Source organism: Molossus molossus, unplaced genomic scaffold (assembly GCF_014108415.1).
Source record: "Molossus molossus isolate mMolMol1 unplaced genomic scaffold, mMolMol1.p scaffold_m16_p_11, whole genome shotgun sequence".
Taxonomy (NCBI): domain Eukaryota; kingdom Metazoa; phylum Chordata; class Mammalia; order Chiroptera; family Molossidae; genus Molossus; species Molossus molossus.
This window is the reverse complement of record NW_023425346.1, coordinates 96,132,626-96,158,942: the sequence shown is the minus strand read 5'-3', so window position 1 is coordinate 96,158,942 and position 26,317 is coordinate 96,132,626. Positions and strand designations below refer to the sequence as shown.

At 40.4% G+C, this 26,317-nt stretch overlaps 1 protein-coding gene across 7 annotated transcripts in view; it reads left to right on the top strand.

Moving 5' to 3' along the window:
* Nucleotides 1-26,317, top strand: part of DOCK10 (dedicator of cytokinesis 10) — a 241,489-nt gene that overhangs the window by 137,335 nt on the left and 77,837 nt on the right. For all 7 annotated transcript variants that reach the window (XM_036253285.1, XM_036253284.1, XM_036253282.1 and 4 more), the window contains 8 exons: nucleotides 4,078-4,160; nucleotides 11,431-11,503; nucleotides 11,769-11,891; nucleotides 12,108-12,242; nucleotides 19,912-20,095; nucleotides 21,372-21,457; nucleotides 21,739-21,822; nucleotides 21,947-22,102. In XM_036253285.1, the coding sequence (XP_036109178.1) occupies nucleotides 4,078-4,160; nucleotides 11,431-11,503; nucleotides 11,769-11,891; nucleotides 12,108-12,242; nucleotides 19,912-20,095; nucleotides 21,372-21,457; nucleotides 21,739-21,822; nucleotides 21,947-22,102 (924 nt within the window). The remainder of the gene's footprint in view (nucleotides 1-4,077; nucleotides 4,161-11,430; nucleotides 11,504-11,768; nucleotides 11,892-12,107; nucleotides 12,243-19,911; nucleotides 20,096-21,371; nucleotides 21,458-21,738; nucleotides 21,823-21,946; nucleotides 22,103-26,317) is intronic.

The following is a 26,317-nucleotide window of genomic DNA, read 5'->3' as shown; positions in this document are numbered from 1 at the left end:
CGTGCAGGAGGCAGCCCATCCATGTATCTCTCTCACATCGATGTTTCTATCTCTCTGTCCCTTCCTCTCTCTCTAAAAAAATCAATAAAAACATATTTTTAAAAAAGATTATATGTAAAGCATCTACTGTTATAGTAGCTGTGGATGAAGGTGGAGGGAGGGACACAGAAGTGGGGAGGAGGGTGTCAATGGGGGGGGGAAAGGAGGACTTCTGTCAATACTTTCAACACTAAAGATTTTTTTAAAAAAGAATATACATTGATTTGGCAAATTTTTAATCAAGGATTTTAAAAATACTTTGAGTATTCTATCCTAAGAAAATAATCCAAAATAGCTGGGACTTGGGGAGCATAGGAGGACCATATGCATGAAGAAACACTCTGAAGTATTTTTTTCGACCATGGCACAGGATTTCAAGTAGCCACAATAATCACTCATTCCGTCTTCGTCTATAAGTTTCTCTCAAATGGCAACTGTAATACCCCAACTGTTGTATTTAAACCAACCCCCTTCCTCAGCTCTATCCCTCCCCAACTCTGCTTTACTTTTCAAGATGTTGTCTGCTAACATGTTGCACAGTTTACTTATTTTCTGTATTTATTAACCCTCTCTTCACAAAGGGATACATTTCAAGAGGGAATGGTTGTTGTTTTTTTTTCTTTATTGATTTTAGAGACGAAACAAGAGGGAGAGAGAGATGGAAACATCGATGAAAGAGAACATGGATTAGCTTCCTGCATGCTCCCCACTGAGGATCGGACCCACAACCTGGGCATGTGTCCTGACTGGGAATCGAACCAGCAACCTCTTGATGCATGGGTTGACGCTCACCCCCTGAGCCACACGCCGGACAAGAGGGAACAGCTTTTAGTCTCTTGTTCATTGATGGGTTCCCATCACTTAGTCTTAGAACAGGCACACAGTAAAGGCTTAACGATGTTTGTTGAATGAATTAATGAATGAATGACTCCAAAACTAGGAGACTGGGTTAGTGAATTAAGGTATGATATTTTATGCTACTTCTTTAAAGTGGGCATAGAATTTAGAAAACAAAAGCAAAAATCTCTAAAATGTGCCATTAAGTGAACAAAGAGCTGCAGTACTCAAATTCAAATACATCCTTAAAGGGGTATGAGGCAAAACTATGTAGCAGAAAAAAATGACTGAAAGGAAATGCAAAAAGGGAGTGGGATTTATGCTTTTTGTTTTCTATTTTAAAATATATTGTGTTTCATTTGAGAACTACAGCAAGGTATGGAGAAAGGAATGTAAGCGAGTGAAGGTGAGAAAGATAGATAATAATGGATGTTCTATCACAAGGTTTGGGATACTATAGACCTATATGCTCTTTGCCTGAATCCCTGGTGTTTTATATAAAATGGAACTTATTAGCCAAAGAGCATATCAGGGCTCAGTTTTCCTCTGATTTCCAGAAACACGTGATCTGCAGAATTGGCAAGTTAAGAAATTTAATAGCCCTGGCTGGTTTGGCTCAGTGGTTAGAGCGTCAGCCCTCAGACCAGAGTCACAGGTTCGACTCCAGTCAAGGGCACGTACCTTGGTTGTGGTTTGGTCCCTGGTAGGGGTTGTGCAGGAGGCAACCAATTGATATGACTCTTTTACATTGATGTTTCTCACACTCTCTCTCTCTCTCCCCCTCCCTTACTCCCTCCCTCCCTCCCACTGTGTCTGAAGACAAATGAAAAAAATATCCTTAGGTGAGGATATAAATGAATAAATAAATAAATAAATAAATTTAATATTAGCCTGGCCAGGGTGGCCCAGTGGATTGAGCATCATCCTGTGGACTGAGAGGTCCCGGTTCAATTCCCAGTCAAGGCACATGCCCAGGTTGTGGGCTTGATCCCCAGGAGGGGGTGTGCAGGAGGCAGCTGCTTGATGTTTCTCTCACATCAACGTTTCTATCTCTCCCTTCCTCTCTCTCTCTAAAAAAATCAATTAAAACATATTTTTTAAAAATAGAAAGAAATTTAGTATTAGCTAAATACTCAGTTTTATAGAGCCCTTGAATTCTCTTTCATTGTTGCCCATGTCTGTTTGGCCTGTTTGTTTTTAGATTCTCCTCTTCCCCTGCAGTCCCTGCCGCCACCCTCCTACTCCTTTGTCCCAGCATCAGGTCCTGTTCCGCCTCAGTTCCTGGTTGTGTGTGAGTGTGTGTGAATGTGTGAGTGTGTGTGTGATTGTGTGTGAGTGTGTGTGTGAGTGTGTGTGAGTGAGTGTGAGTGTGTGTGTGAGTGTGTGTGAGGTTTCCCAGACCGATGAAGCTCTGGCTCTGAGAACACTCCAGGCCAGAGAAACCCAGAGCAGCTGAGACCTCTCAACGGTCTCCCCTCTTCCCTCTTCTCTGCATCTCCAGCCAGGTGCCTGCACCCTGTGTCCCACCAGCCGGTGCTCTCTGTCCTGCAGCCCGTCTGCTCCTGAGTGATTGCTGTCACAGAGCGATCCTGCCTGTCCCTTCTTGGTCACAAAGACAATCACAGATCTTTATCCCTCACAACGCATCAGGTGTATTGCTCCTCACACGTGTACTAATGCTAGAGGACCGTTTCCTTCTAGCCCTAACAGCTGTTTAATCCCCAGAATCGTGTGTTAGAATCAAAAAGAATCTTAAAAGCCGCCTACTGAAATCCCCATTACCAATCCACAGTTAATACAAGTCAGCCCTCGTTTATCGCGGTTGATCAGTTCAAGACTCTACCGCGATAAATGAATTTCCACGAAGTAGGATTCTTTATTTATACAAGTTGTCCCTGGCCACTTCGTGCGTCGACTTGCGCGGCCTCACTCTATCGCGGTTTTTTCAAATATATTCATTGAAAAGTTGATCGAGACAGTGAAATGGTACAGCGTGCGCTCGGTTGTCTGAGTCAATTATACACCTCTGTATTACAATTACAATTACAATTACAATTACAATTACAATTACAATTACTGTACATATGGACTGTAGGCCTATGTATTCGAGCACCCCAGGAATCCTTCAATGCCAGGTGCAACCACTGGACTGGAATTTATTGACCACGATAAACAAGGGACAACTATATCGCAGCTTTTTTAAATATAGTATAATATTTGAAAAACCGCGATAGAGTGAAGCCGCGAATGCCAAAGCACAAAGTGCCGAGGGATGACTGTAGTGCCAAGCCCGGCTGGTGTGTTTCAGCGGATTGAGCATGGTCCCATGGACTGAGAGGTCCTGGTGCGATTCCTGGTCAGGGCACATGCCCGGGTTTCATGCTCGATCCCCAGTAGGGGGCGTGCAGGAAGTAGCTGATCAGTGTTTCTCTTGCACATCAAGGTTTCTATCTCTCTCTAAAGAATAAATAAAAGAAACAACCACAACATCAAAATACAGTGCTAAGTGCATGGTAGGTGTTTGAGAAATATTTACCATCAGTAAATATTGTAAAATCATTCATTATGGACCACTATAAGATCGTTATTTTGAGCATTAATCTTTGTTTTAAAAAAACAGTTTTTTCTCATCTCTTATTCATGTGAGTTTATAAAATCCGTGAACAGTGTTGAAGAGGCTGGGCCTTCGAAAACAGGGAGGGAAGCAGAGAAACGGTTTTCAAGTTGGCAGCAGGGTTGATGTAAAGAGAAAAAGGAAAGTTACTGATGCAAAAACAAGAAGAAATGGGCTAAAATTATGATGAAAAGATTACACACAAATAATAACAATAGTCACCACTAAAAATGATTAAATAAAGAAAGGGGTTGCCAAGGAAAGCTGAAAAACGATGGTCCTTGAGGTTAGCAACATGCCCTTGGTGTGATTCAGCAAGTGACAAATTAGGCCTTTGATGGAGCAGAATAGAATAAATATGTTAAATGATTCCTCCTCCAAGAGTCTGGAAGGTTAGCTTTTCATTTCACTGGAAAATATGAAGTGATGATGATTAGCAAGCCCCTCACCTGCCTTCACGTCGCTAACATAGCTGCCTTCACCTGACCCCAGAGATTACGAGAACGCTGGTCACGGTGCTTTTTGCCAGGACAGCTGAATTTTCTAATGATAACTGTTTCATTGTGGTTGTTGTTTTTCTCTTTCAGGCCTGTAAATTTTATAGTTCCCAGTGGTACGTGGTAAACTACAAATACGAACAATATTCTGGAGACATTCGACAGTTGCCCCGGTAAGAACCTGTTACGAGCAGAGTTTGGGTTTTCCCCTATGTAAACGATTTCTTTGTGGAAATTCTGCCGCTGTTTATGAACACACGCGTGTTACGCTAGGGCCAAGGCATATTTAAAATTTTTTTTAAATGTGAGTCACGATAGACTCTTTTATTCAACAATGGAATGTGTGCCCAGTGACAACACTGACAGAGATATAAATATGCTTCTTTAATTTTGAACGCAGTCTAACAGTATCATTACATCCTTCTTTTGTGAGCTGACCTTTCAGTAGCAGACACAGAGGATTAGAAAAGCAGTTTGGATCAAAGATGTTTTTCTGACAATACTCTGTATACCATGTTCAGATTTGCCACTGGTTCCGATTCCTCATACTGGGACAACAAAAAATCACTAAAATAAACGACCTCCACAGAAGTGATATATGCCTAAGAAAAGCTAAAAGGGATAAATAAATACCCAGTTTTGGGGGGGTTTTTTTCTTTCTGGACTCTGGGGAAATAACACCTTTAGGAGAAGGTGACTTTGTTCTGTCTCAAAATGTCAGCTCCACAGAGAAGTTCCCTGAACGAACGTAGTCAGTGATTCTGTGTTTGTGTCCCCACCGAAGTAATAACTCCCCAAGGGCAGGGACTTTTCCTTGCAGAATCCCCCGCAGGCCTCGCAGAATGCCTGCATGTAATAGGGGTACAGTAATGACCTAACGCATAAGTAAACGGAGTGAATGGCAAATTTTAAAATGCAGTATTCCTGGATGGGATTGGAGTTGCTCAAATGTAAGGAATTTCAATAAATTGGAATCTCTCCATACATTGGTTTATCAAATGAAAATGATGCAACTAAGCCAGGAAAACACTTCAGATAATCCAAAGATATGCTTTCATTGACATTTTTCTAAGTGAAATATTGACAGGATACACATGGCAGCTAACTTTTTCATGGACACATGGTTCAGGTTTGGGTACCACTTTCCAAGATTTCCCTTGCTCCCCAAAACATCTTCTCCAGACTCAGATACTGGGAAGCGCTGCGGTCAACTCCTCCATGCAGAACTGGAACGAGGGCTGTGGGGCAGTGCTGAGAAGCTGGCCTTTGGGCTCAGCTCTGAACTAACAGTCGCTACCAGCACTGTGATCTTGGGAAAAGGTGCGGAGAGGGCGCAGCATGGGCAAAGGTCCTGAGGTGGGAGCCAGCGTGGCCACTTGAGCAGAGTGACAATCAGGGAGGAGCTGAGGATCGGAAAGAGAAGGGAAAGAACTGTGGAAAGCTAGACCTTGTGGGCCCGGAAAGGAGCTTGGATTTTATTCCTACTGCAACAGAAGCCTGTAGAAATTGTAACCAGGAGTGTGACATGAACTGGTTTGCCTCTTTGAAAGATTCCTTGGTTGACTCTACGGAGCAATGGATCGCAGCGGTGAGGACAGGAAGAAAGGAGAGAGAAAGAGGCCATTCTTTCGGAGATGCGTTACTGTGCAGAACCGGTTCTCTTCCAACACAGCAGATGTGTTTCCAAACAGTGAGCGCTAACTGGTACCAAATCTCTGCACATTCCATTGGCTTCAGGTCACTCTTTATAGATAACCTTCTGCAACCTCACATTGGGAAGGTCCCATCACATGCTGGGCGTTCGCGGGTCGTAACTATATTCAGAATGTCTGGGTGTTAGCACTTTTTAATAGGCACAATTGAAAAGCAAATCATCTTTTTTCACAACAAGACTTCCTCTTTCTCAAAATAGTTCGGAGAAGTGGTTACGACTCGGACACTGTGTCCAGGCAGTTGGAACGCATAGAAAGCCGTGTTCAGCTGGCCTTTCAGACAACTGCTCTCTTTGGGTCCATGAAATGTTTAGTGACCTTATCTCCAAATGCTTTTTTTCTTTCCTTATGTTCTTGATGCCATAAGGACAGCTGTCAGAGGGGAAGGGAGTTTGGGGGCTAGGTGAAAAAGGGGAAGGGATTAAGCAACATAAAAAAACAAACCATAGACACAGACAACAGTATGGATACTACTAGAGGGTAAAGGGGTGGAGGAGGTAGAAGAGGGAAAAGGGAAATAAATGGTGATGGAAGGAGACCTGACCTGAGGTGGTGAACACACAATACAATATGCAGATGATGTGTTGAGAGTAGTATCCCTGATCTGTTCCCATAGTTAGCTATCTGGCCACACCACGATCGCCCGGGCATGGGTCCTTGGAGTCCTTTCCTCGTGATCCCATGGAAGAACCTGATCTCCACCAGCAACATTACCTAGATAATTGTATTAACTAATGTCACCCAATAAATTCAATAAAAATAAAAAATAAGAAAAAGAAAGAAACAAAAAATCGGTGGTATTAAAACAATAGACAAAGCACCTCCAGTAAACACAGGGTCTTGTTGAATCGGATTCCTATAGAGCATAAGCAAAACATCTCATGAGGAGAAATACAATAGTAACCCAAAATATTGCTGAGAATTATTTTTGCTTTAACTAAAGGAAGTGGAAGTTGATACCGTGAAGGGGAACAATAAGACAGCCACAAAGTAAAATGTTTTATATATACATATATTTTTTCAAAATGAAAATCAGAAGTTCTAGAATATAATACAAAAATATAACCCTCACATATCCCAGAAATAATGAAGACTGTAACATTGTTTGACAAAACTGTTTTTTAAATGGTTTTACAAAGCTAAGCACTCCCCACTAAAGACTACACAGATTTAGGTCAGTAGTGGAAACAGATAATTTACTTGGGCCTTGTGAGGCTATTAGAAGTAAATCATTTTCATACCATCTGTATTAAAAGAATTCTCCTATGTCTGCTAACAATTAAAATTGATCATTTCTTTCTATGGGTTGCTGAGGCTACAAAATGAAAACTTGCAATTATAAAAAGGTAAAAAAAAAGAGGTGTGTGTTTATTTCCCTCATTTTTATTCTTCAAATTTAAAATAGTATTATTATTCACTCTTAAGAACCCCACCTTTTTAAGTGTCTGTTTCTAGGAAGATATTGGAGAAAGACATTTCAGGTTAAATGTAAAATCTAAAGCCTTTGCCCATTAAGAATTATGAAAATCCCTGCACTTGTGGTTCCAAGAATGCCATAAAAATGCATGATGCCAAAGAGGCCAAGGATATATGTACAGTAAGGCAAGTGTCTTTAATAAACGGTGTTGAGGAAACTAGATAGCCACATACACAAGAATGAGACTAGGCTGCCGTCTTACACCAGACACAAAAATGAACTCAAAATGGATTAAAGACTTGAATGTAAGACCTGAAACCATAAAACTCCTAAAGAAAAACAGAGAGGCTATAAGCTCCTTAACATTGTTGTTGGCAATGTATTTTTTTTGTTTGTTTTTGACACCAAAAGCAAAAGTAACAAAAGCAAAAATAAACAAGTGGGACAACGTCAAACTAAAAAGCTTCTGCACAGCAAAGACAACCATCAACAAAATGAAAAAGTAGTCTATTGAATGGAAGAAAATATTTGTAAATCATATATCTGAGAAGGGGTTAATGTACAAAATAAACAAAGAACTTATACAATTCAATAGTTTTAAAAAAAGGAAAGAAAAAATAAACCACAACAAACAATCTAATTAATGATGGGCAGAGGCTCTGAATAGAGATCCTTTCAAGAAAACATACAGGTAGCCAACAGGTACATGAAAAGATGCTCAACATCACTAATCAACAGGGAAAGTAAAATCAAAACCGCAGTGAGTTATCTACTCACACCTGATAGAATGGCTATTATAAAAAAGACAAGAAATAACAAGTGTCGGTGAGGATGTGGAGAAAAGAGAAGGCTTACGTACTGCTGATGGGAATGTAAATTGGTGCAGTCACTGTGGAAATCAATATGGAAGTTCCTCAAAAAAATTAAAAATAAAACTACCATATCACCCAGCAATTTCACTTCTGTACTAATCTGAAGAAAATGGAAACACCAATTTGAAAAGATATACACCCCATGTTCACTGCAGTGTTGTTTACTATAGCCAAGATATAAAAATGACCACACTGTCTATTGCTAGGTGAATGGAATACTGTTCCATCATAAAAATAAATGAAAGAAGAGTGAAATCTTGCAATTCATGACAACATGGATGGTTCTCAAGGGCATTATGCTAAGTGAAATAAATCAGGGAAAGACAAATACCATATGATCTCACTTATATGCAGAATTTGAAAACAAAGAACAAACAAACAAAAAACAAGCTCAGAGACACAGAGAGCAGATCTACGGTTATCAGAGACAGGAGGTGGGCAAGGCGAAACAGCTGAAGAGGCTCGAAAGGTAAAAACTCCCATTATAAAATAAATGTCAGCCTGGCCAGTGTGGCTCAGTAGTTGAGCATCAACCCATGCACCAAGAGGTCACTGGTTCAATTCCTGGTCAGGGCACATGCCCAGGTTGTGGGCTCGATCCCCAGTGGGAGGCATGCAGGAGGCGGCCAGTGGATGTTCTCTCTCATCAATGTTTCTAGCTCTCCCTCTCCCTTCCTATCTCTAAAATCAATAAAAAATAAAAATAAATAAATAAAGTAAATGTCGGGGGAGAGATAAACCACAGAACTTATATTCATGTATGCATGAACAGTGGACATGGACAACAAAGCTGGGGACAGGGCGGGGAGGGAGAGGGAGGGGGGAATCAGTGGAGGGAAAAGGAGAAACATCTGTAACAAAAATTAATTAATAAAAATAAATAAATAAAAATAAAGTAAATGTCATGGGGATGTGATGTACAGTATGCTGATTGTAGTTAATAATAAAGTGTTACATATTTGTAAGTGGCTAAGAGAGTAGATCTTAAAAATCCTCATCAAAAGGGAAAATGTTGTAACTATATGGTGACAAACATTAACCAGATTTATTGTGAAAACCATTTGGCAGTATATACAAATTTAGAATCATTATGTTTTATACCTGAAACTAATATATTATTTGTCAAGTATACCTCAATTTTGAAAACATATATGAAAAATTTATATGAAATATATATATGTGATGGGGTAAAATACAAAGAGATAAGACATATTTAAATGTATTACTACAGCTGATTGGATATAAAGAAGAAAATTTTATAGAATTCATTTTGCAACTGAATATCAAAAAAAAAATGCAACCAGTTTGAGTGGGCTGAACTAGAAGAGAATTTTTTTTTTAATAAAAGAACATTTTCCAAGTGTCGACAGTGAGCTGGAACATGCTAAGGGCTGTATGTACATGATCTCATTTAACACACACAGTCCTGCAGAGTAGGAACTGTTATTCCCGGTGTATACAGGAAAGCAGGTACTGGGAGGAGGAGTCGCTCACCCCTCACCTCGCAGCTGTAGCTGAGGAGGCCTCAGACATCCCCCCACCCCTTATGTGGGCAATGGGAGTACTTTGGGTATAGAAGTAGGCAATGAGACTGCCTAGAAATGACCACTGGAGTTGGGTTCAAACACCAGAGGGTGAGGTCCCTACTGAGCCCCGTATTTCAGCAACCCAAAGACTCAGAGATCACGCAGTGTTGCTGAAGGGAGAACGTTAAACTCAGGAGCAGGGTACTTATCTGTAACGACCTGGAGAAGGGTGAACAGTTGCGTAATGGCCCTGCAGACTGAGACTGAGTGGTGATTGTACTTGGAGGCAACGAGGTTGTGCCCGCGGATCAGTGGGAACAGGACCGACTGGGAAAGGAGGGTCCTCAGTAGCCGCCAGGCTTCTCCTTCCAGGGCTGCCCTCACCTCCTGTTGCTCTGCCCCCCAGCTGTGCTCCAGTCCTCAGCCTTCTACTCCCGGACACTCCGACTGGGGTCCTCCCCAGGATGGACACTGTCGCCATCCACTCTGCCAAGTAACCTTCCCTCAGACCATCACGCGGCCAGTTTCTGACTCTCAACTTAAATGACCCTCTAGGACCACCCTTTGTAAATCTGGCCTCTGCCACCCCTACTCAAGTCACTTTCTTCTCCTTCCCTTTTTAATTATATTGCCCAATCCTTTTCACCCAAGGGAATGATCTTGTTTATTTGTGCTCAAGTATCTGTTCTCTCCTTGGAATGCAAGGTTCCTCCATTTGGGGATTGGTTTTCTGGTATATGATTGGTATCATTGCGGGTCTTCTGTGTAACAGGCACTATCTGGGCACTGGGTCACTTAGTGGCAAAGGAGAATAACCTCTAAGAATGAAGACAGCTCTCAACTGCCATTGAATTTGATAAGCAAACTCTGAATGAAGAACAGCCAGCAACAAAAGGCATGACCACATTCACCACTGCGATGTGATCTAAATTGAAACTCACTGGTCTGCTCTTTCTTTCTTTCTTTCTTTCTTTCTTTTTTTTTTTTTTTTTTTTTTTGATGCACATAGGTCAGCATGAGTATGGTTAAGGACTAATGGAGTTGGCCGAGTGTTGCTGTCTGGAATACCTTCCTCATAGGAGACTGTACCATGGGAATACTGGTGTCAATGGGCTTTTTTTCTCTCAAAAGTCAGATTCTGAGGTTGCTTCTACACAATATACATCATCTTAAAGAAAACAAATATGCATGCAAACCCGGCATTTAAAAACTTCTAGCTAGATATCAAAGAATACCTGGGCCTCGAATTCTATTGTCTGATTTCCATTCAGCTTTGAGGTATGAGACAGTCAATCCAAGGAAGGTTTGTGTGTCTCATATCATCATTTATCAAACCAGATGTGTGCTCCGCTCCTCTGCACGAGTCGGTGATGCTATGACCTAGAGGGTTTTTGGGGTACCATGGAAATGTATGAAGCGAGCACAATTGCCCATGAGTCACATGCATTCAGACTTTTGGGGAGACCATAGCTAGGGGGGCAGCGCAGCCTAGTGGCCAGAGCACAGGCTTGTTTTCTGGAACACAGTTCTTCAAATGACCGCCCTGTACCCTTGGCCATGTCATATAAAAGTGAAACAGAAAGGTGATATAAACATTCCTACTTCATGTTCCACTTCAACACGTGGAAGAAGGAAAATACGAACCACCAAGTCTAAAACTGCCCTGCTCACCTTCATCTCATTCAGTGTGGAAATCTGTATAGCTGGTAACTCCATGCGTTTAAACAGACTTATTTACAGGAGTAAGATGTGATGGTGTAGGGGAAGGTTAATATCTCCAAAGCAAACAGGACCCTCACAAGTTTGCATTACTTTATTTAAAAAACACATAGTTTTTACCCAGGGAACAGCTAACATGAAAGTCATGCCTCAAATGACAGATCGGAACCTTTCTTGTTTGTTTGTTTTAATATCAGAGCAGAATACAAACCAGAGAAACTTCCTTCACATTCCTTTGAGGTTGACCATGAAGATGCTGATAAGGATGAAGTAAGTGAATTGTTGAAAGTGAAATGTCTAAACCCTGAGGATAACCAGTCCCTGTCTTCCACCTGCTTCCCATTTGGAACAGTTTTGCATTGGGCTGCAATGACTGTGTGAGGGCTTTAGTCAAAATGAGTCATGTTTGTGTTGAAATTGAAAATGATTATTTGAGATGAGTCAAGGAGAGAGAAAGGAGGCTCGTTTTCCGGTGTAGTGCGGAAGAGCGGGGTTCACAAAGATTGCAGTCATGCTAACGATGCCTTTCGTACAGGATACCACCTCCCACTCGTCTTCCAAGGGCGGTGGGGGTGCCGGAGGAACTGGCGTTTTCAGGTCTGGCTGGCTCTACAAGGGGAACTTCAACAGCACCGTGAACAACACCGTTACCGTCCGGGTAAGAGACAGCAGGACCCGTCTCCGTCACCACCACCTTCGGCCTGAGCACAGAAAGCCGTTTGCATTGAGCTTGTATTCTGTGCCATATTTTGTTTATGAGAAAGGCGTGTCCTGGGGGTGTCGCGCTCCTGAGGAATTAGAAAAAGTGCTCATTTGCATGAGTGATAGCACACGAGGACCTGAATTGCCTCCTTGTATCTTTTCCTTTATGTAGTCATTCAAAAAGCGCTACTTCCAGCTGACTCAGTTGCCTGACAGCTCCTACATCATGAACTTTTACAAAGATGAAAAGATATCCAAAGAACCCAAAGGCTGCATCTTTTTGGATTCCTGTACAGGTGTGGTGCAGGTGAGTAGGAATCGTTTTCCCTCTTGGGTTTTTTATTTTTAATCAAAGAGTATGTTCATCCAATCATCAATTATTTATTCCACAAGTATTTATGGAGTATCTGAGATGAGCCAAGACTTGTTCTAGACCCTAGGGATACACTGAAGAACAAGGCAACCTTGATTCCTGCTTTCAGAAAACTTACTTTTGATAAAGGAATAAAAACAGAAAATAGGCAAAGAAAGAAATAAACAGAATAGAATCATTTGGTGAGATCTGGAATAAAGAAAATAAACAGGGTTACTGAAGGGAGAAAGACACATGATAAGATTGGAAAAGAAGTGAGAAAAACATATTTGAAGAAAAAGTATTTGATCTAGAGACTTAAAAAAATCAGCAGAGCCCTGGCCGGTTTTGCTCAGCGGTTAGAGCGTCGGCCTGCGGTCTGGAGAGACCCGGGTTCGGTTCCCGCTAAGGGCACGTATCTCGGTTGCAGTTTGTCCCCGGCCCTGGTTGGTCGTGCGGGTGGCAGCCACTCCATGTGTCCCTTCACATCGATGTTTCTCTCCTCTCTCTCTGTTCCTTTTTCTCCCTCCTACTCTACCTGAACAAAAAATGAAAAAATGTCCTCTGGTGAGGATCAAAAAAAAAGAGAAAAAAAAAAATCAGCAGAGGCAGCAAGTGCAAAGGTCCTGAGGCAAGAGCAAGTCTGGTAGGTATATTCACAGAGAAGGGGAAAATGACCACCTGTGTGTCTGTCTTAGAGAACCACTGAGCTAAAGAATTCAATAAGATAATAGATAAACCATATAGCTCAAAGAATTTGCTTCATAAATGTTATCTGTATTATTAGGTATGAGAGAGTCAAATCACAGTGTACATAAATATCATCTTCTTCCTAAGAGGTTTTCTTCAAAGACAAGGATTACATTGATTCCCAGGAGTTTAATTTCAGAAACAGACATAGTGCTTTAAATAGACAAGGCTGTTCTGCAGCCCTGGATCTTCAAACTGTTGTCCTCGGTATTCAGTCTGGCATGGACCCCTGTGGCAAAGGGCATCAGAGTAACTCATAGCCCTCATTGGGACATCTGACTTTCAAGATGCGTATTCTTTCTACTCAGATGAAGTGGCTATGCTCATTTCCTCTTACGTAACAATGAAGCAATCACGTGTTTTTGCAATCTTGCATCAAATTTCACATGAAGATGCTGGCTTATTGAGAGGTTGGGGGTTCTGTTTGCTGATCACAGGCCACTAGGAGCAGCTCCTTCTCTTCCCATGGGCATTCACAGAGCCTGCTCGGCAGCTGCAATTGCATCTCGGATTACCAGGCGCACCTGGTACATGGATGCAAAGCAGGATTTCCTCCAGGGACTTAGGTCCAGCCTATTTTTGGCTGGGTCATCTATTAAAATCTAGATTTCCTCTAGAAGGTAATAATGCCGAACTTTAAAAAGAAAAAATTAATTAAGAGTTGCCGAGCATGACACAAGTGAGAGAGAATTGAATGTCAACGCAGGTGACAACTTTCTCTAGGGAAAGGGAAATAAGGATTTAATGGAGGGTGGAGATAGTTTTCTATTGTTGGTTAAAAGGAGGCTCTTTGACTTTAGAAATATTTCTTTAGCAATAGGTTAAAGATCAATAACGACGTTTCATAGGCTACTGAAAAACGTATTTTCTTTTCCATTCGGACTGCCAAACTTGCTCCATCATCTTTGAGGAAATGCCTTTGTAGCCCTTGTTATATGTTAAGTTGGCAGAGATACAGATAATACATAATTTCTTCTTTCAAGTATGTAGTATGTAACTCTGTTGTAAATACGCCTTAGCACTCAAATCTGACCTTCTGATATGGGAACCTCTTAGAGGTGTTTCATTTTCTGTCTAAGAAGTGCCTTGGAAAGAAAGTGTATTCTAGGGTACAGTCCAGTGTTGAAATCTTAGTTTCACCAGTTACTGTCTGAGGGCTTGAAGTAAATTGCTTAAGCTCTCTGATTTCAGCTTCCTCCTCTGTAAAACTAGAATAAATGTGCAAACATGTGAAAAGGATCTGGGAGATGGTGTGGATTTAGCCTTTCTTCCCTAGTCTTTCCATTAATTACAGAGGTCACAACTTGGGAAGATAGACATTCCATTGTGGAAAAGCCTTTCTGGAAAATCTTAATTTACCTTCCGGAAATTTCTACCTAAATGTGGTCATCCATCCATTCATTCATTCATTTATTTATTATACATACTTAGTGCCTATGACATGCTAGGAACTATGCTTAGGCACTGGAAATTTCCTATTGAAATCCTAACCAGAGAGGGACACGGGCCCATATCTAACGATTGTCAATGGCGCTCCCTATGGAACGTTCTAGTTGCACAGAACAGCGGTGAACTCTTGAGGCAGCTAGAAGTCTGCACAGAAAATATGGGCCTGTAGCTAGGATTCTCCAACATAGACATTGCATGTTAAAGCATAATTAAATATTCCTACTTCATTTTCCAAATATTGGGGAACATTTATTATATCTTTTGAAGGGTTCAGCTCTATGCCCCTTCCTTTATATTTCTCTTTATCAAGAACTTAAAACCTTTTCTAGAAGGAGGGACTTCCAGCTTCTTGACATCTCTTTGGGAAGGTGGACATCTAGGTCACTTGTCACCTGGTGTCTGTGTCCCAATTCTAAGCATATTTGCTTGTAGCTCCTTCTGACTTGCAAGGTTTTGCACGTGGAAAGAATGTCCTGAACGAGGTGTAGTGTGAGTTTAGTCTTTGCTACAGCAAGCCCTCAGACACACAATGTGCCTAGAGATGAAACACCATCCACAAAAGCACAGAGCAAATGAGTAATCGAATAAGTCAGACCTATTTTGTCCAGAATCATTGTCAGTTTCCCTTTGATAACAAGGCAAAGAGGAACAAAGACTTTGGCTAATAAAGTGCTACCTACTGTCTGGTATCCTTAGAGTTATGCTTATAACACTCTTTAGTGAGCAAGCCATTCAGACCTACGCTATATCATTGTGTTTTCCTAAGAATAATCCCTGGAATTCTTAGAAATACATTTCAAGGGTTACCACAAATAGAGGGGGACTCTTACCCTAATTTCCTGGATCTTGGTAAAAGAAAGACTAGCAATAGTTTTCTACTTTTTTTTTTTTTGTAAGACCATCAAATAGTATTAGATCTATTTTGTACCCTTTCTCCCAATCTGGAGCAGAATTTCGGGGTTTGCTTCTTTTTTGATGTGGGACTAAGGGCTATTTAGGCCCGTTATTCTATTTTTTTTTTTTTTTGGTCAGAGTCTTCTCATATATTCATTCATTTTTTGGTCCATCCATCTATCCATCCATCCGTCCGTCTACTCCACGTCCTGCCACTGTAAAGAGAATGAATAGCCCAGGAACCCCATATGCCTAGAACCCCACCCACAACAGTGATAATGATTGATATCACTTTATACAAGCTTACATGGGGATTACATGGCGGGGTGCTGAACACTGTTTATTTTCTCACAGATGCTGGATCTGCCACCTGGTGGATAAGGGGTCTAAAGCAATGGCCTTATGTGCTTAACCAAAGGCTGGAAGCTCAGATGCCTTCTGCAGCTCAGGTTGCCCAGTATGTAAGGAAAGTAGGGACAGTTGGGAGAAGAGAGGGAGCAGCTTGGACGGCGTGGAACTGGAGTGTGCATGCCCACATAAAGGCAGTCAAAGGGGAAGAGAAACGTGTAGCTGCCAAGGAAAACAAATCTAGAAGCCAAATATGATGAATTAACCTCCCATTGGTAAACTCTGGCTCTAAAGAATCTCGCTGCTCATGATAGCAATCAAAGCCAGAATGACACTTGTAAGACTCTTCATTTAACATATTATTCGACACTGGTTATTGAACATTCATTATTATTGTCCCAGTTTATTAAAATAAAACTCAGACAGCTAGGTAGCTTTCCCAAGTCAGAACTAATAAATAGCAAAATTAGATCTGGGGCACAGGAATGTCCATAATTACAGAAAGATGCCCAAGGAAATGCTTTGGTTTTGACATCAAGTGGGCACAGCTGCATATGTACACACACACCTTTATCCTATGTGAGCCACATGGGCACAGGAAACTACAAAGATGTGCCACGTGCAATTCTAAGCAGTGAGTTTTAGATGCAGGATTTACTTCGGCAAATATATATTGAATTATTCTATTGCAAAGTCTTGTGGGAAAGCCAAATATGAATTAGATGTGGCTCCTGTCTTCAAGGAGCTTCCAGCCTGTGGGAGGATGCACAGAAAAAAAACGTATCAGCATATTCAAATAAAACACGAGTGACTCATCTCAAACATTAGATTCTGATAATACATGCAAGAATAAAATTATATTTGTCCCTGCATGAAGGTATATTATATTTCATTACACATAGCATATATGTTATAGTTCTACTTATTTGTTTATTGACACTCCATTGCAGAAGAATGTTAGTTCAATAAGGGCAAGTGTTTTACTTTTTTTTTTTAATGCTGTGTACTTGGCACATAGAAGGTAGCCAATACTTTTTTTTTTTAGTGAGTGAGCAAATATACACACAGAGAATGGAAAGAATTGGTGGATGGTAGCCACCACTACCAGTAAACTGGATTTGATGTTACGTGTTTCCTTTGACAACTCTTCTTTTGTTTCTGCAAAATTCTGTAGAAACAAGCTAGATCATACCTGGTATGTTGGAATATATTGTCTGAGTGACTTCCTTCTTCGACCTGCAGTCCTCCATTGGCATCAGTGGCTTCCTTGGAGTATCTATTTCAGAAACTTTCCAGATGAATATTGTGGAAACCAATCACTTTGCTACAACTCATTAAACACATCAGATAGCATTAGGACATATTCACAGGTTTCTATTATTTATGAAGCATGTGGCTGGGCTGTGGTGACCAGGGATGAACACGGTGTTTGCACGGGCCAAAGCGGACACCAATTCCAGGGAAATTGGGGGAGTGAAAAGAATATGCTTACTTTTCAATACCATTGTAACAATTTAACTATTGCATTTCAAGATTATTAAAATGGCCCATTGATTTTTTATTTCTGTTCTTTCTTTTTTGCTGGTTTATATGCCATTGTTTGTAGAGTGAGATAGAAAACCACTTAGCATCTTAATCTTCCCCAACATCAACTTCTCCACACTGCCAGCAGTTCTATTTTACTCCAAATAGAAAAAGATATAACTGGGTTCTGAACAGTTATAAATAGATGTGTATTTTATTTATAAATACCCCTTTGTGAGAAACAAAGGCTTATACTTTGCTTACATTTTTAAAAATATTTTTAATAACAATTGTTGAAGTTGGTGACAATATTCAATTCATTTGACTACAAAAGCAATTTAAAAAATCAAGATTATTTATATTTCATAATGCTTTCTTTCTAAAATTTCTATTAGTTTCTTAGCATTGGCATTGGAAAGCAGGCTGTAGCTCAAGCCACTTTTAACTTGGACCCAATATCAGCATTTTACATAATTGCATCTCCCAGTTCTCATTATTTCCCACATCAGCTTAGTCAAGGAGATTCTTCAACTGGTCTGTTTTCAAGACAACACTGAAATGGGCTTGCCTTTGCTGTTGTCAAATAACTAGCAATATCCTAGCCATAGCTAGGCTCTGAACTCTCAGCATTTCTAGTTCTTTCTTTCCTGTCTATTTCTCTTCCTATGTTTGTTTGTTTTGTTTTTTTAAAGAAACCTGTCTCTCGTTTTTATACTTGCTCTCAACCAACTGGTCTTTGTCCGTAAGCACTCTGTGTCGCCAGGGTTATAGGTGGTTCAGTGGACCTCCGTGATGAGAATGAGCATCCTTGAAGACACCTCCTAGATGTTTGCTCTGCACACTCAAGCTTGAGGCCACTGCCTTTCTGGCAAGTCCTGACTGCTTATACTGCAGCCAAAATAATTTTTTCAAAATGCAGCTCTGGCCTTTTACTAGTCAAAGCTATCCGGTCCTGTGCTCTCATGAGACCAGCTGTATTCTCATATGGCAATAACAATTCTGTTCTCCAAAAAGGATTTTTTTTTAGTCCTCATCTGATGATAATTTTCCATTGATTTTCAGATAGAGTGGAAGGGGAGGAAGGGGAGAGAGAGAGAGAAAGAGAGAAACATCCATGTGAGAGAGATACATTGATTGGTTGCCTCCAGCATAACCCCGACAGGGGCTGAGGATCGAACCTGCAACCCAGGTACATGCCCTTGACTGGGAATCAAACCTGAGACCCTTCAGTCTGGGGGTCAGTGCTCTAACTACTGAGCCAAATCAGCAAGGGCTCAAAAAGAATTTTTAATACTTTGATTTTTTACCTCTTCTTCAATATATTCATACAAAATGTAAGTACATTTATCTTCCAGTTTCCCATTTGTGTGCTTTATAGGTTAATGCTTGTCTCCCCTGTTCTGCCAGGGCAGAGACTGTGTCTGTTTTTGCCTGGCACAAAATACAAACACAACAGACACCTCTTTATGAGTGAATGTCATCACTGCCCTGAGCATTGAGGATCGTTAGGCAGCTTCTGCTCTTACCAGTCTCGTGGACGAATCAAAGAGCCAGCCAGCGAGGGAGTCGTTACGTGGCAAGGAAATTGCAATACTTGACAATAATACAGAAGTATGGGCAGGAGCAAATAGCTTGTCCTTGGAAGGGTGTAGAAAGTGGCATTTGAGCTGTGACGTTTTACAGTGAGAATCACAGTTAGCTTTTTCGCTAATTCTTCTTTCTCTTTCAATTTCCAAATTTTACTTTTTTCTTGAGGCATTTATGTTGCCCCACTGTCTGTTCCCAGCACTTAGAGAATTTCTTACCTCCCAGGCCACAGCTACCCCTTTGGTGTGCGATTGTGCCAGGGAAGTAGCAAGGAAGGAGAATGGCATTCGCTGAGCATCTTCTTTGTACCCAGGTCACCTCAGTGGGTGTTCAAGTCTAAAGAGGTTAATTCTCTTCTTTGCTACTTGCTGCCCATGTAATTTCTAACACATTTTATCTCGGCAAACCTCAGTGTCATCATATGTTAAATGCAATAATATGATTTTCCTCATAAGGTTGTTGGGAGATTTAAATAAAATAATGATTGTAAAATGTTCAGCACAGTGCCTGGTATATAGATGGCAAGTGTTTAGTAAGTTTTGTATTTGCGGTTGTAATTGTGTTGTGGTGGAAGTTGAAAGGAACTAATTATTTTGGGAAGGCATCCCAAAGAAAGAAGACTTTGCCAAGAGGGTATTAAAAATTACTTTTTCTTGCCACCAAGAATAGCAACCCTATTCTCAAAAAAAAAAAAAAAAGTATACTTGATATTTAGCCACAATTTTATATGATAACACTCCCATCTTCTTGTTCCTCTCCTATTTAGATTTTACTTATACAACGTTGCATTATCTTAAGTATATAGACTTTTAGACTTTGCTTTATTACAATCTGGGGGCTCTGAAGACTTGAAAACAGAGTGAGTAAGAGTTGGATACCTGTATTAGAATTGCAGAATGATTCATGTCCATCTAAATTTGGGTCCTGGGTTTAGAAGATTTCTTTATGTTACCTACCTGTATGGAAAAACTTTGGACCCACCAGGACCCCATAAAATATCTCGCTCATTCTCTAAGACTTATTTATCTGGTGTTTTGTTTTTTGTTTTTCTTTATTTCCTTTTATACTGAAGAATAACAGACTAAGAAAATACGCCTTTGAATTGAAAATGAATGACCTGACCTATTTTGTGCTGGCGGCTGAAACAGAGTCAGATATGGAGGAATGGATCCACACCCTCAGCCGCATCCTGCAAATCAGCCCTGAGGGGTCCCTTCAGGGTCGGCGGAGCGCAGAGCTCACGGACCTGGGCCTGGGTGAGAGCAACGCAGCCCCCTCCCTTCCTTAGCCAAGTGCAGCCTGTGCACTTAGGGCATTTCACCTCTAGAAGCTGTAGTAGCTGGCAGGTCTAGCCCATCCGTCCCTGAGAGAACTGCTCCAGGAAATTACCCCTAAATCTTTACTTTTTCTGAATAGTGAGTGTCAGCACACATAGGAACGATTTGGAGTTGACTGACAATGAATTGAGGTTGATACCCAGCAAATGATGTTGGGAAGCATTTGTCAGCAGTATCAAAAATGCACCCAGGTCTGATGAGATATTACCATTGAGGGGCTATTTTGTGTTTTATCACCTTTCATTCACTCTAATTAATTAATTAACATTATAACCTGTAAAGGTGGATATGCATTACTGCCTTTTAATGGAAAGGAATGTCATGTGTGCTTTTAGACCACACTGAGTGAGGTCAGCTTATGTATATATGAAAGTTGCATAAATTTTGCATAACATTAGAGATTTTTATAAGAAAATAAATGTGTTTCTACCCATCCTAATTCCCTCAAAAGATTCTAATTCACTCTAAGCAAAGAGAAGTTAGACTAAAGAAAAGGTGAAAAGGTAGAAAAACAGGTCTATAATGATGTGGAAGACAAGTTCACCTTCACAGTCAGTCACTCCTCCCAAAGGAAAACTATTTTAAGATATCTTGCACAGCATTATGGTACGTTAGAAACCAAAGTGTCTTTAAGTTCTAGTAGTCTAAGTATCATATGTTTTAAAGTGAACAAGTCATGGGATAATGAGGAAGAAAACCATTGTTGATGTTAACACAACTAGTAGGCACCATAGGAGATATTTTATATTAATTATTTACTTAATAATATTCAACTAGAATATTAATGTTTACAGTCTTAGAGAGAGTTTAAGGAACAGAAGCTAATGTGCGTTTTAAATTGATGGCCTAAGAATCAGAAGTATCAAAAATATTAATATGTATAAGAAAAGGTCAGTATGGATTGATGAAGTAAGTAAGACAGCCCCAGGTATAAATGTAGTATTATAAGGGTTCAGAGTTCTTATGGGCACAGGATGGTGTCATGGAAAGAACCCCAAAGGATCATCAGAGGTCCGATTTCCCAGCCGATACCTGCTCACAATATGGAGTACGGAGCCAGGAGGCATTTGAAGCATCTGTTCACCAATATCCATCTTTCATTGCTCTTGGCTTTAACTCACTTTTGATATGTCACTAGAGAAATGTGTGATTCATGAGTATTATTTAATAACCCGTCTTCATGTATCTTTTCAAGATCCGCTGGATAATTCTATCCCATGTGAATGCACACCAGAAGAAACAGATTCTTCAGAGAACAGCCTACATCCAGACTTTGCAAAAGTAATAAAGCTGACACTTTATTGTGCAAATAAATTCGCATTGCTTATCAGTTCATGCTTTCATGGAAAAGATGGAAATCCCCCCTCCCTTTTTTTTTTAAGATTTAGGCAAAGAAACACAAAACTCTAAAAAATAATGCATGTTTTTGTGAGGTTTGCCCAGTGTTCATGGATGATGTTAAAACCGTGATAATACTTAGGGGCTACTTCTTGCCATGTGGATGGGGCTGGGCTGTAAGTACCTGGCTGTTTAGACAAGAGCTGACACAGTGTTCTCTGCAGTACCTCACAGAAACCGAAGAGACTGTCAAAGCCACTCGAAACATGGAGCGGCTCAATCTCTTCTCGATGGATCCAGATATAGATGTAAGTTGGGGTTCTTTCTAAGCTGACATGAACTTGATCCATACAACTATGGTCTGTACTTTAGAATTTCTGTGTTTGTGTGGGTGGATGTTCATGGAGTAAAACTGTCAAAAATTTTTTTTAGACCTTGAAACTTCAGAAAAAGGATCCTTTAGAACCCGAGTCTGGGATCAAACCATTTGAAGAAAAAGCTGCCAAGAGAATCATGATCCTTTGTAAAGCTCTCAACTTCAACCTTCAGGGATGCGTTACGGAGAATGAAAGTGATCCAATAACGAATGTAAGTTGTTCTTCTGTTATTTCCTGTGCCCATCAGCCAAGCCCATGACCCCACTCAAAATCTTTTCTGTCCCTAATCACTTCAAGCACGAAGTTCACAGCGTCTCGTGTACCAGGGAGGGTGACTGACAGCATTTTTCCACATGACAAAAGTGCACAAGTTCTGAAATAGAATTGTCAGTGTACTGCCATAAAATTTTTTTTATGTTAACTTAAAGAAGAAGCATCAAAGGAACTGTGTTCTAGGATCCGCTCCATTAAATTAGCATAGTGATTCTGAGTTTCCTAAGATACTGTTTGTATCTTCTAGGTAGTACTCGAAATGGCTTTTTAATTGACATTTTATGTTAATATTTATGTTTATTTTCATGTGTGTTAGAGAATAATTAAAATGAACACATCAACCCTGTAATTTCACAGTTATTACTGTTTAAGACAAGGCCAAATGTTGAATCAAGTGAAATAATATCAGATAAATATTAAATAAATAATAGTACAGTTGGTACATGTAAATGGCAGGGAAAAAAAAGTGGTACTCCACAGATATTTGGAATATACCACACTGCTCATTAAATCAATACAAGGTTCTTTTTCTACTAAGTTTACCCTCTTGAGAGTCCTTAACATTCCAGGGGACAGTTCTATACTAACTGCAAATGTATGGGTGGGAAGGGTGCATTTTGTGAGCATCGGCATTATTAAATGTTTCTATAAAAAAGAAAATAAAAATCACTCATAATCCTACCGTCAATAAACAAGTCACTATATTGGCATGTTACCTTTTGTTATTTTTTAATGCATTCTGTTCTAATTTCTAATAACTCATCTTACAACTGTCATCTTTCACCTCAAAGAAGAAAATTTATTTCCAGATCCGTGATACAGGCCACATTTGCTTTTAGAAGGCACACACAGCATTACTTTTCTTCTAACACTGTACACACACAATTCCACACATAGACATCTCTTTGAGAGGGAACCTTGTTAGTTGTGATGGTGAGTGGCTGGCAGAAAGGATGAACTCTTTCCAGAGACTTTAACCCCCACTGCCCTTGGGTCTTTCGTCACCTCACTGATTCCCGGAGCCTCCTGCTCTCAGGCGTAGTACCGGGAGAATGGTCCGTGCTGTAGATGTCAGGTTTAATGAGGAGAAGCAGGTGACGTGTGTCTCTCCCAGGTCAGACTGCCTGACTTTCCCCTTTATGAGTTCTGCCACGGTGGCAAGCAACTGGCCTACACTCAGCTCCTCTTCTGTAAGTGGGGTAATAACAACAGTAACTATTTCAAGTTGTCGTTGTGAAGATTAAATAAGGCTGTATATGGAAAGTGCTTAGATAGTGCTTGGTGCATAGTAATCATTTATTAAATACTCACTGTTATTATGTTACGTGCAAATTGCTTTGAAATGTGACATGTGAGATTCATGTTGACAAGGAAACTAAAGTTGAAATGTGTCATCAGTAAGAATCTTCCCCCAAAATGAAGCTTCCTTGTGTTTTGTAACAGTAACTATACCCTAGGTATAAGAGCAAGAGAGAAAATAGTTGAAGTCAAGTTTACTCATTTTTCAGCAAATACCTACTCGGTGCGCTACTGGGAGCCAGATTCTTACCAGATCCTGGGGAAACAGCAGGGAAAAATGGGCACGCTGCCTGGCCTTTTGAAGATTAAATTAATAATTTAATGCTTGGGGGGGCAGGATAAGGAATAGGGTGTCTGGGGGGGAGGAGAAACATCTGTAACAAAAATAAACTAATTAATAAAAAGTAATAATTTTAAAAAGAGCAAATTAAACAAATAAATTAACCAGATAATTGCTCACTGTGCAAAGTTCTTTGAAATAAATCAGTGGAGAGAGAGATGCTGCAGAGGAACTGTGGCATGATGACTTTAGATAGGGTAGCCAGGGAGGCCTCCCTGAGGAGGTGACATTTGAACAGAGACTTATAGGTTGAGAAAGGTAAAGTCAGGTCAGGGGAAAACATGATGGCCAGAGGAAAGAGCAGGGGTGAATACCCTGAGACAGGTAAGTCTTGGCACGTTCTAGGACCTGGAAGGAGACAGCAAGGGGAAGGGCAGACCAAGGGGAGGTGGGAGAAGCAGTAAAAGGTAAGGTTGGGCAGGGTCTCATAAGCTGTGGCGAAGACTCTGGATTGATCCTAAGTGTGAATGGGGGCTATTCCAAGGTTTAAAGTACTTTAAAATGATGCAATATAGTTTGTGTTGTTAAAACATCCAGCAGAAGAATGCATTAGAGGAAACAAGGGTCGATCAGGAGAGAAATTAAGAGGCTCCTTCCGCAGTTCATTGCCTGGTTTGGACCAGGGATGGCAAGGGAGGAGAGAAATGGATAGATTTGACTGCTCTGTTGTAAATTGAGCTGACAAGTGTTTCTGGTAGATTGGACATACAGAAGGGAAGGGAAAATCTCAAGGATGATTCCTTGATTTTTCTTTGAGCAGTTCTATGCATGATAGAGGCATTTACTAAGAGGATGAGACTGTAGTAAGAGCAGATTTGGGGGATACAGGTCAAAAATTCCGCTGTGGACATGTTAAGCCAGGTAGGCCTATTAGATAACCAAACAGAGATGTCCACTGAGCAGACTCAACACAAGTCTGGAATTCAAGAGCCTGGCCATGAACAGAGGTATAAACTTGGAATTCTGGTCAAGGCAGTGACTTGGAGGGGTGGAATTTCATGTACATAGAGAAGGGGACAAGAACCAAACATTTAATAGAGACGTGACCAAAGGAGACTAAGAAGGAATGACCATTTAAATAGAGATGGACCAGGAAAGAGTGCGGCACGATGCCACGAGAGGAAGGGCCAGCAATGTGGACAGGTGCTGAGAAGCTGAGTCACACGAAGCCAGAGAGGAACCCAGGGGACGTAGGAACATGGAGGGTGTCGGTGTAGCGGGAGAAACCTATATGGAGTAGAAGTGTTAGGCCGGGCCATCAGAGCATCCTTTTTGATTCGGGATTTGAAACACAAAACAAAAAGCACTGGAAACTTGTTTTTGTGAAACTACTATTTAGAAATATCAGGGAAAATTGTTTAAATCTTTATTGTTGAGAGTATTCCAGATGCCTCTCCTTTTCCCCCCATTATCCCCCTCCGCCCTGTTCACTTAATCATCTTATAAAATACAGATAAATGCTTTTTTTTGACCAGGGTCATCCTGAAGTGCAGTTAGAAAGTCAAGTGTAGAGACTAAAACTCAAAGATAATGGGCTTTTCTTCCCAAGGCTAGGGGCATATGACTCCCTTCACGAGATTCCTCTTTTTTGGACAAAAACCCATATTCAGAAGCCCAGCGTTTGCATTTGGGCCAGTGTCCCAAGCAAGAGAAGCGACAGAAGTCCAGAGAGCGGCTTCTCTGTCTCCCACATCTGTCAGCCAGAGGGAGAGGTGCATTTGGAGTGCTTTGCACATCTGTATAGTTTTCATTTCTTTCACAGCTGATACAAATGTTAAAAAACAACAAAAGTGTTTCTTTAAAATATAATTTCATTGTACTTATAAGCAGTGATATAAACAATCAATAAAACAGCCTGACCTCAACTCAGCAGCAGTGTGTCATGTAATGGCTTTTTTTTTTTAAATCCTTGCATATTTCTTCAATGACACTCTTTTATTAATGTAGTTATTTTTAAACCTATTGTCTTCAAGTCAATGAACATGTTTTTAAATTAGTTGAAATATCTCTTTAAGCGGCTAAACAGCCAACTGCTACATTTAATGAATACGCTTCTAAAAAAAAACAGCCTAAAAGAACTTTCCATGATGAGTAAACTATTTGACAGCATGTAATTTTTCAGTCAGTCATGGGAAACCAAAGTCAGGTTGATGGTTTTATAGTATAAAGTATTTCTTTGAAAATAGGAATTGATTCCAAAAATCTGAAATAATAAAGCAGTTTTGCAGCAGAGTGACATTTACGATGTCATGTTCTTGAATTCTTTTAAGAGGAATACAAAACTCTAAACATAAGAAACCCATGACTTCATTTGTTAGGCTTTGAAGGTGCTTTATTAAACGAATCCTTAGTGAAAAGCTAGTGACTCGGAGAGTAAGATTTGACATTTAAGCTGAAAAGCTGGGTTGGGAGAAATAAATGAATCACTATATGAGCTTTAATTTCTGATGGATTATCAATGGAGGTCCTTTATTTTACTCACTAAACAGAAATGAAAATCAAAATGCAGCAATT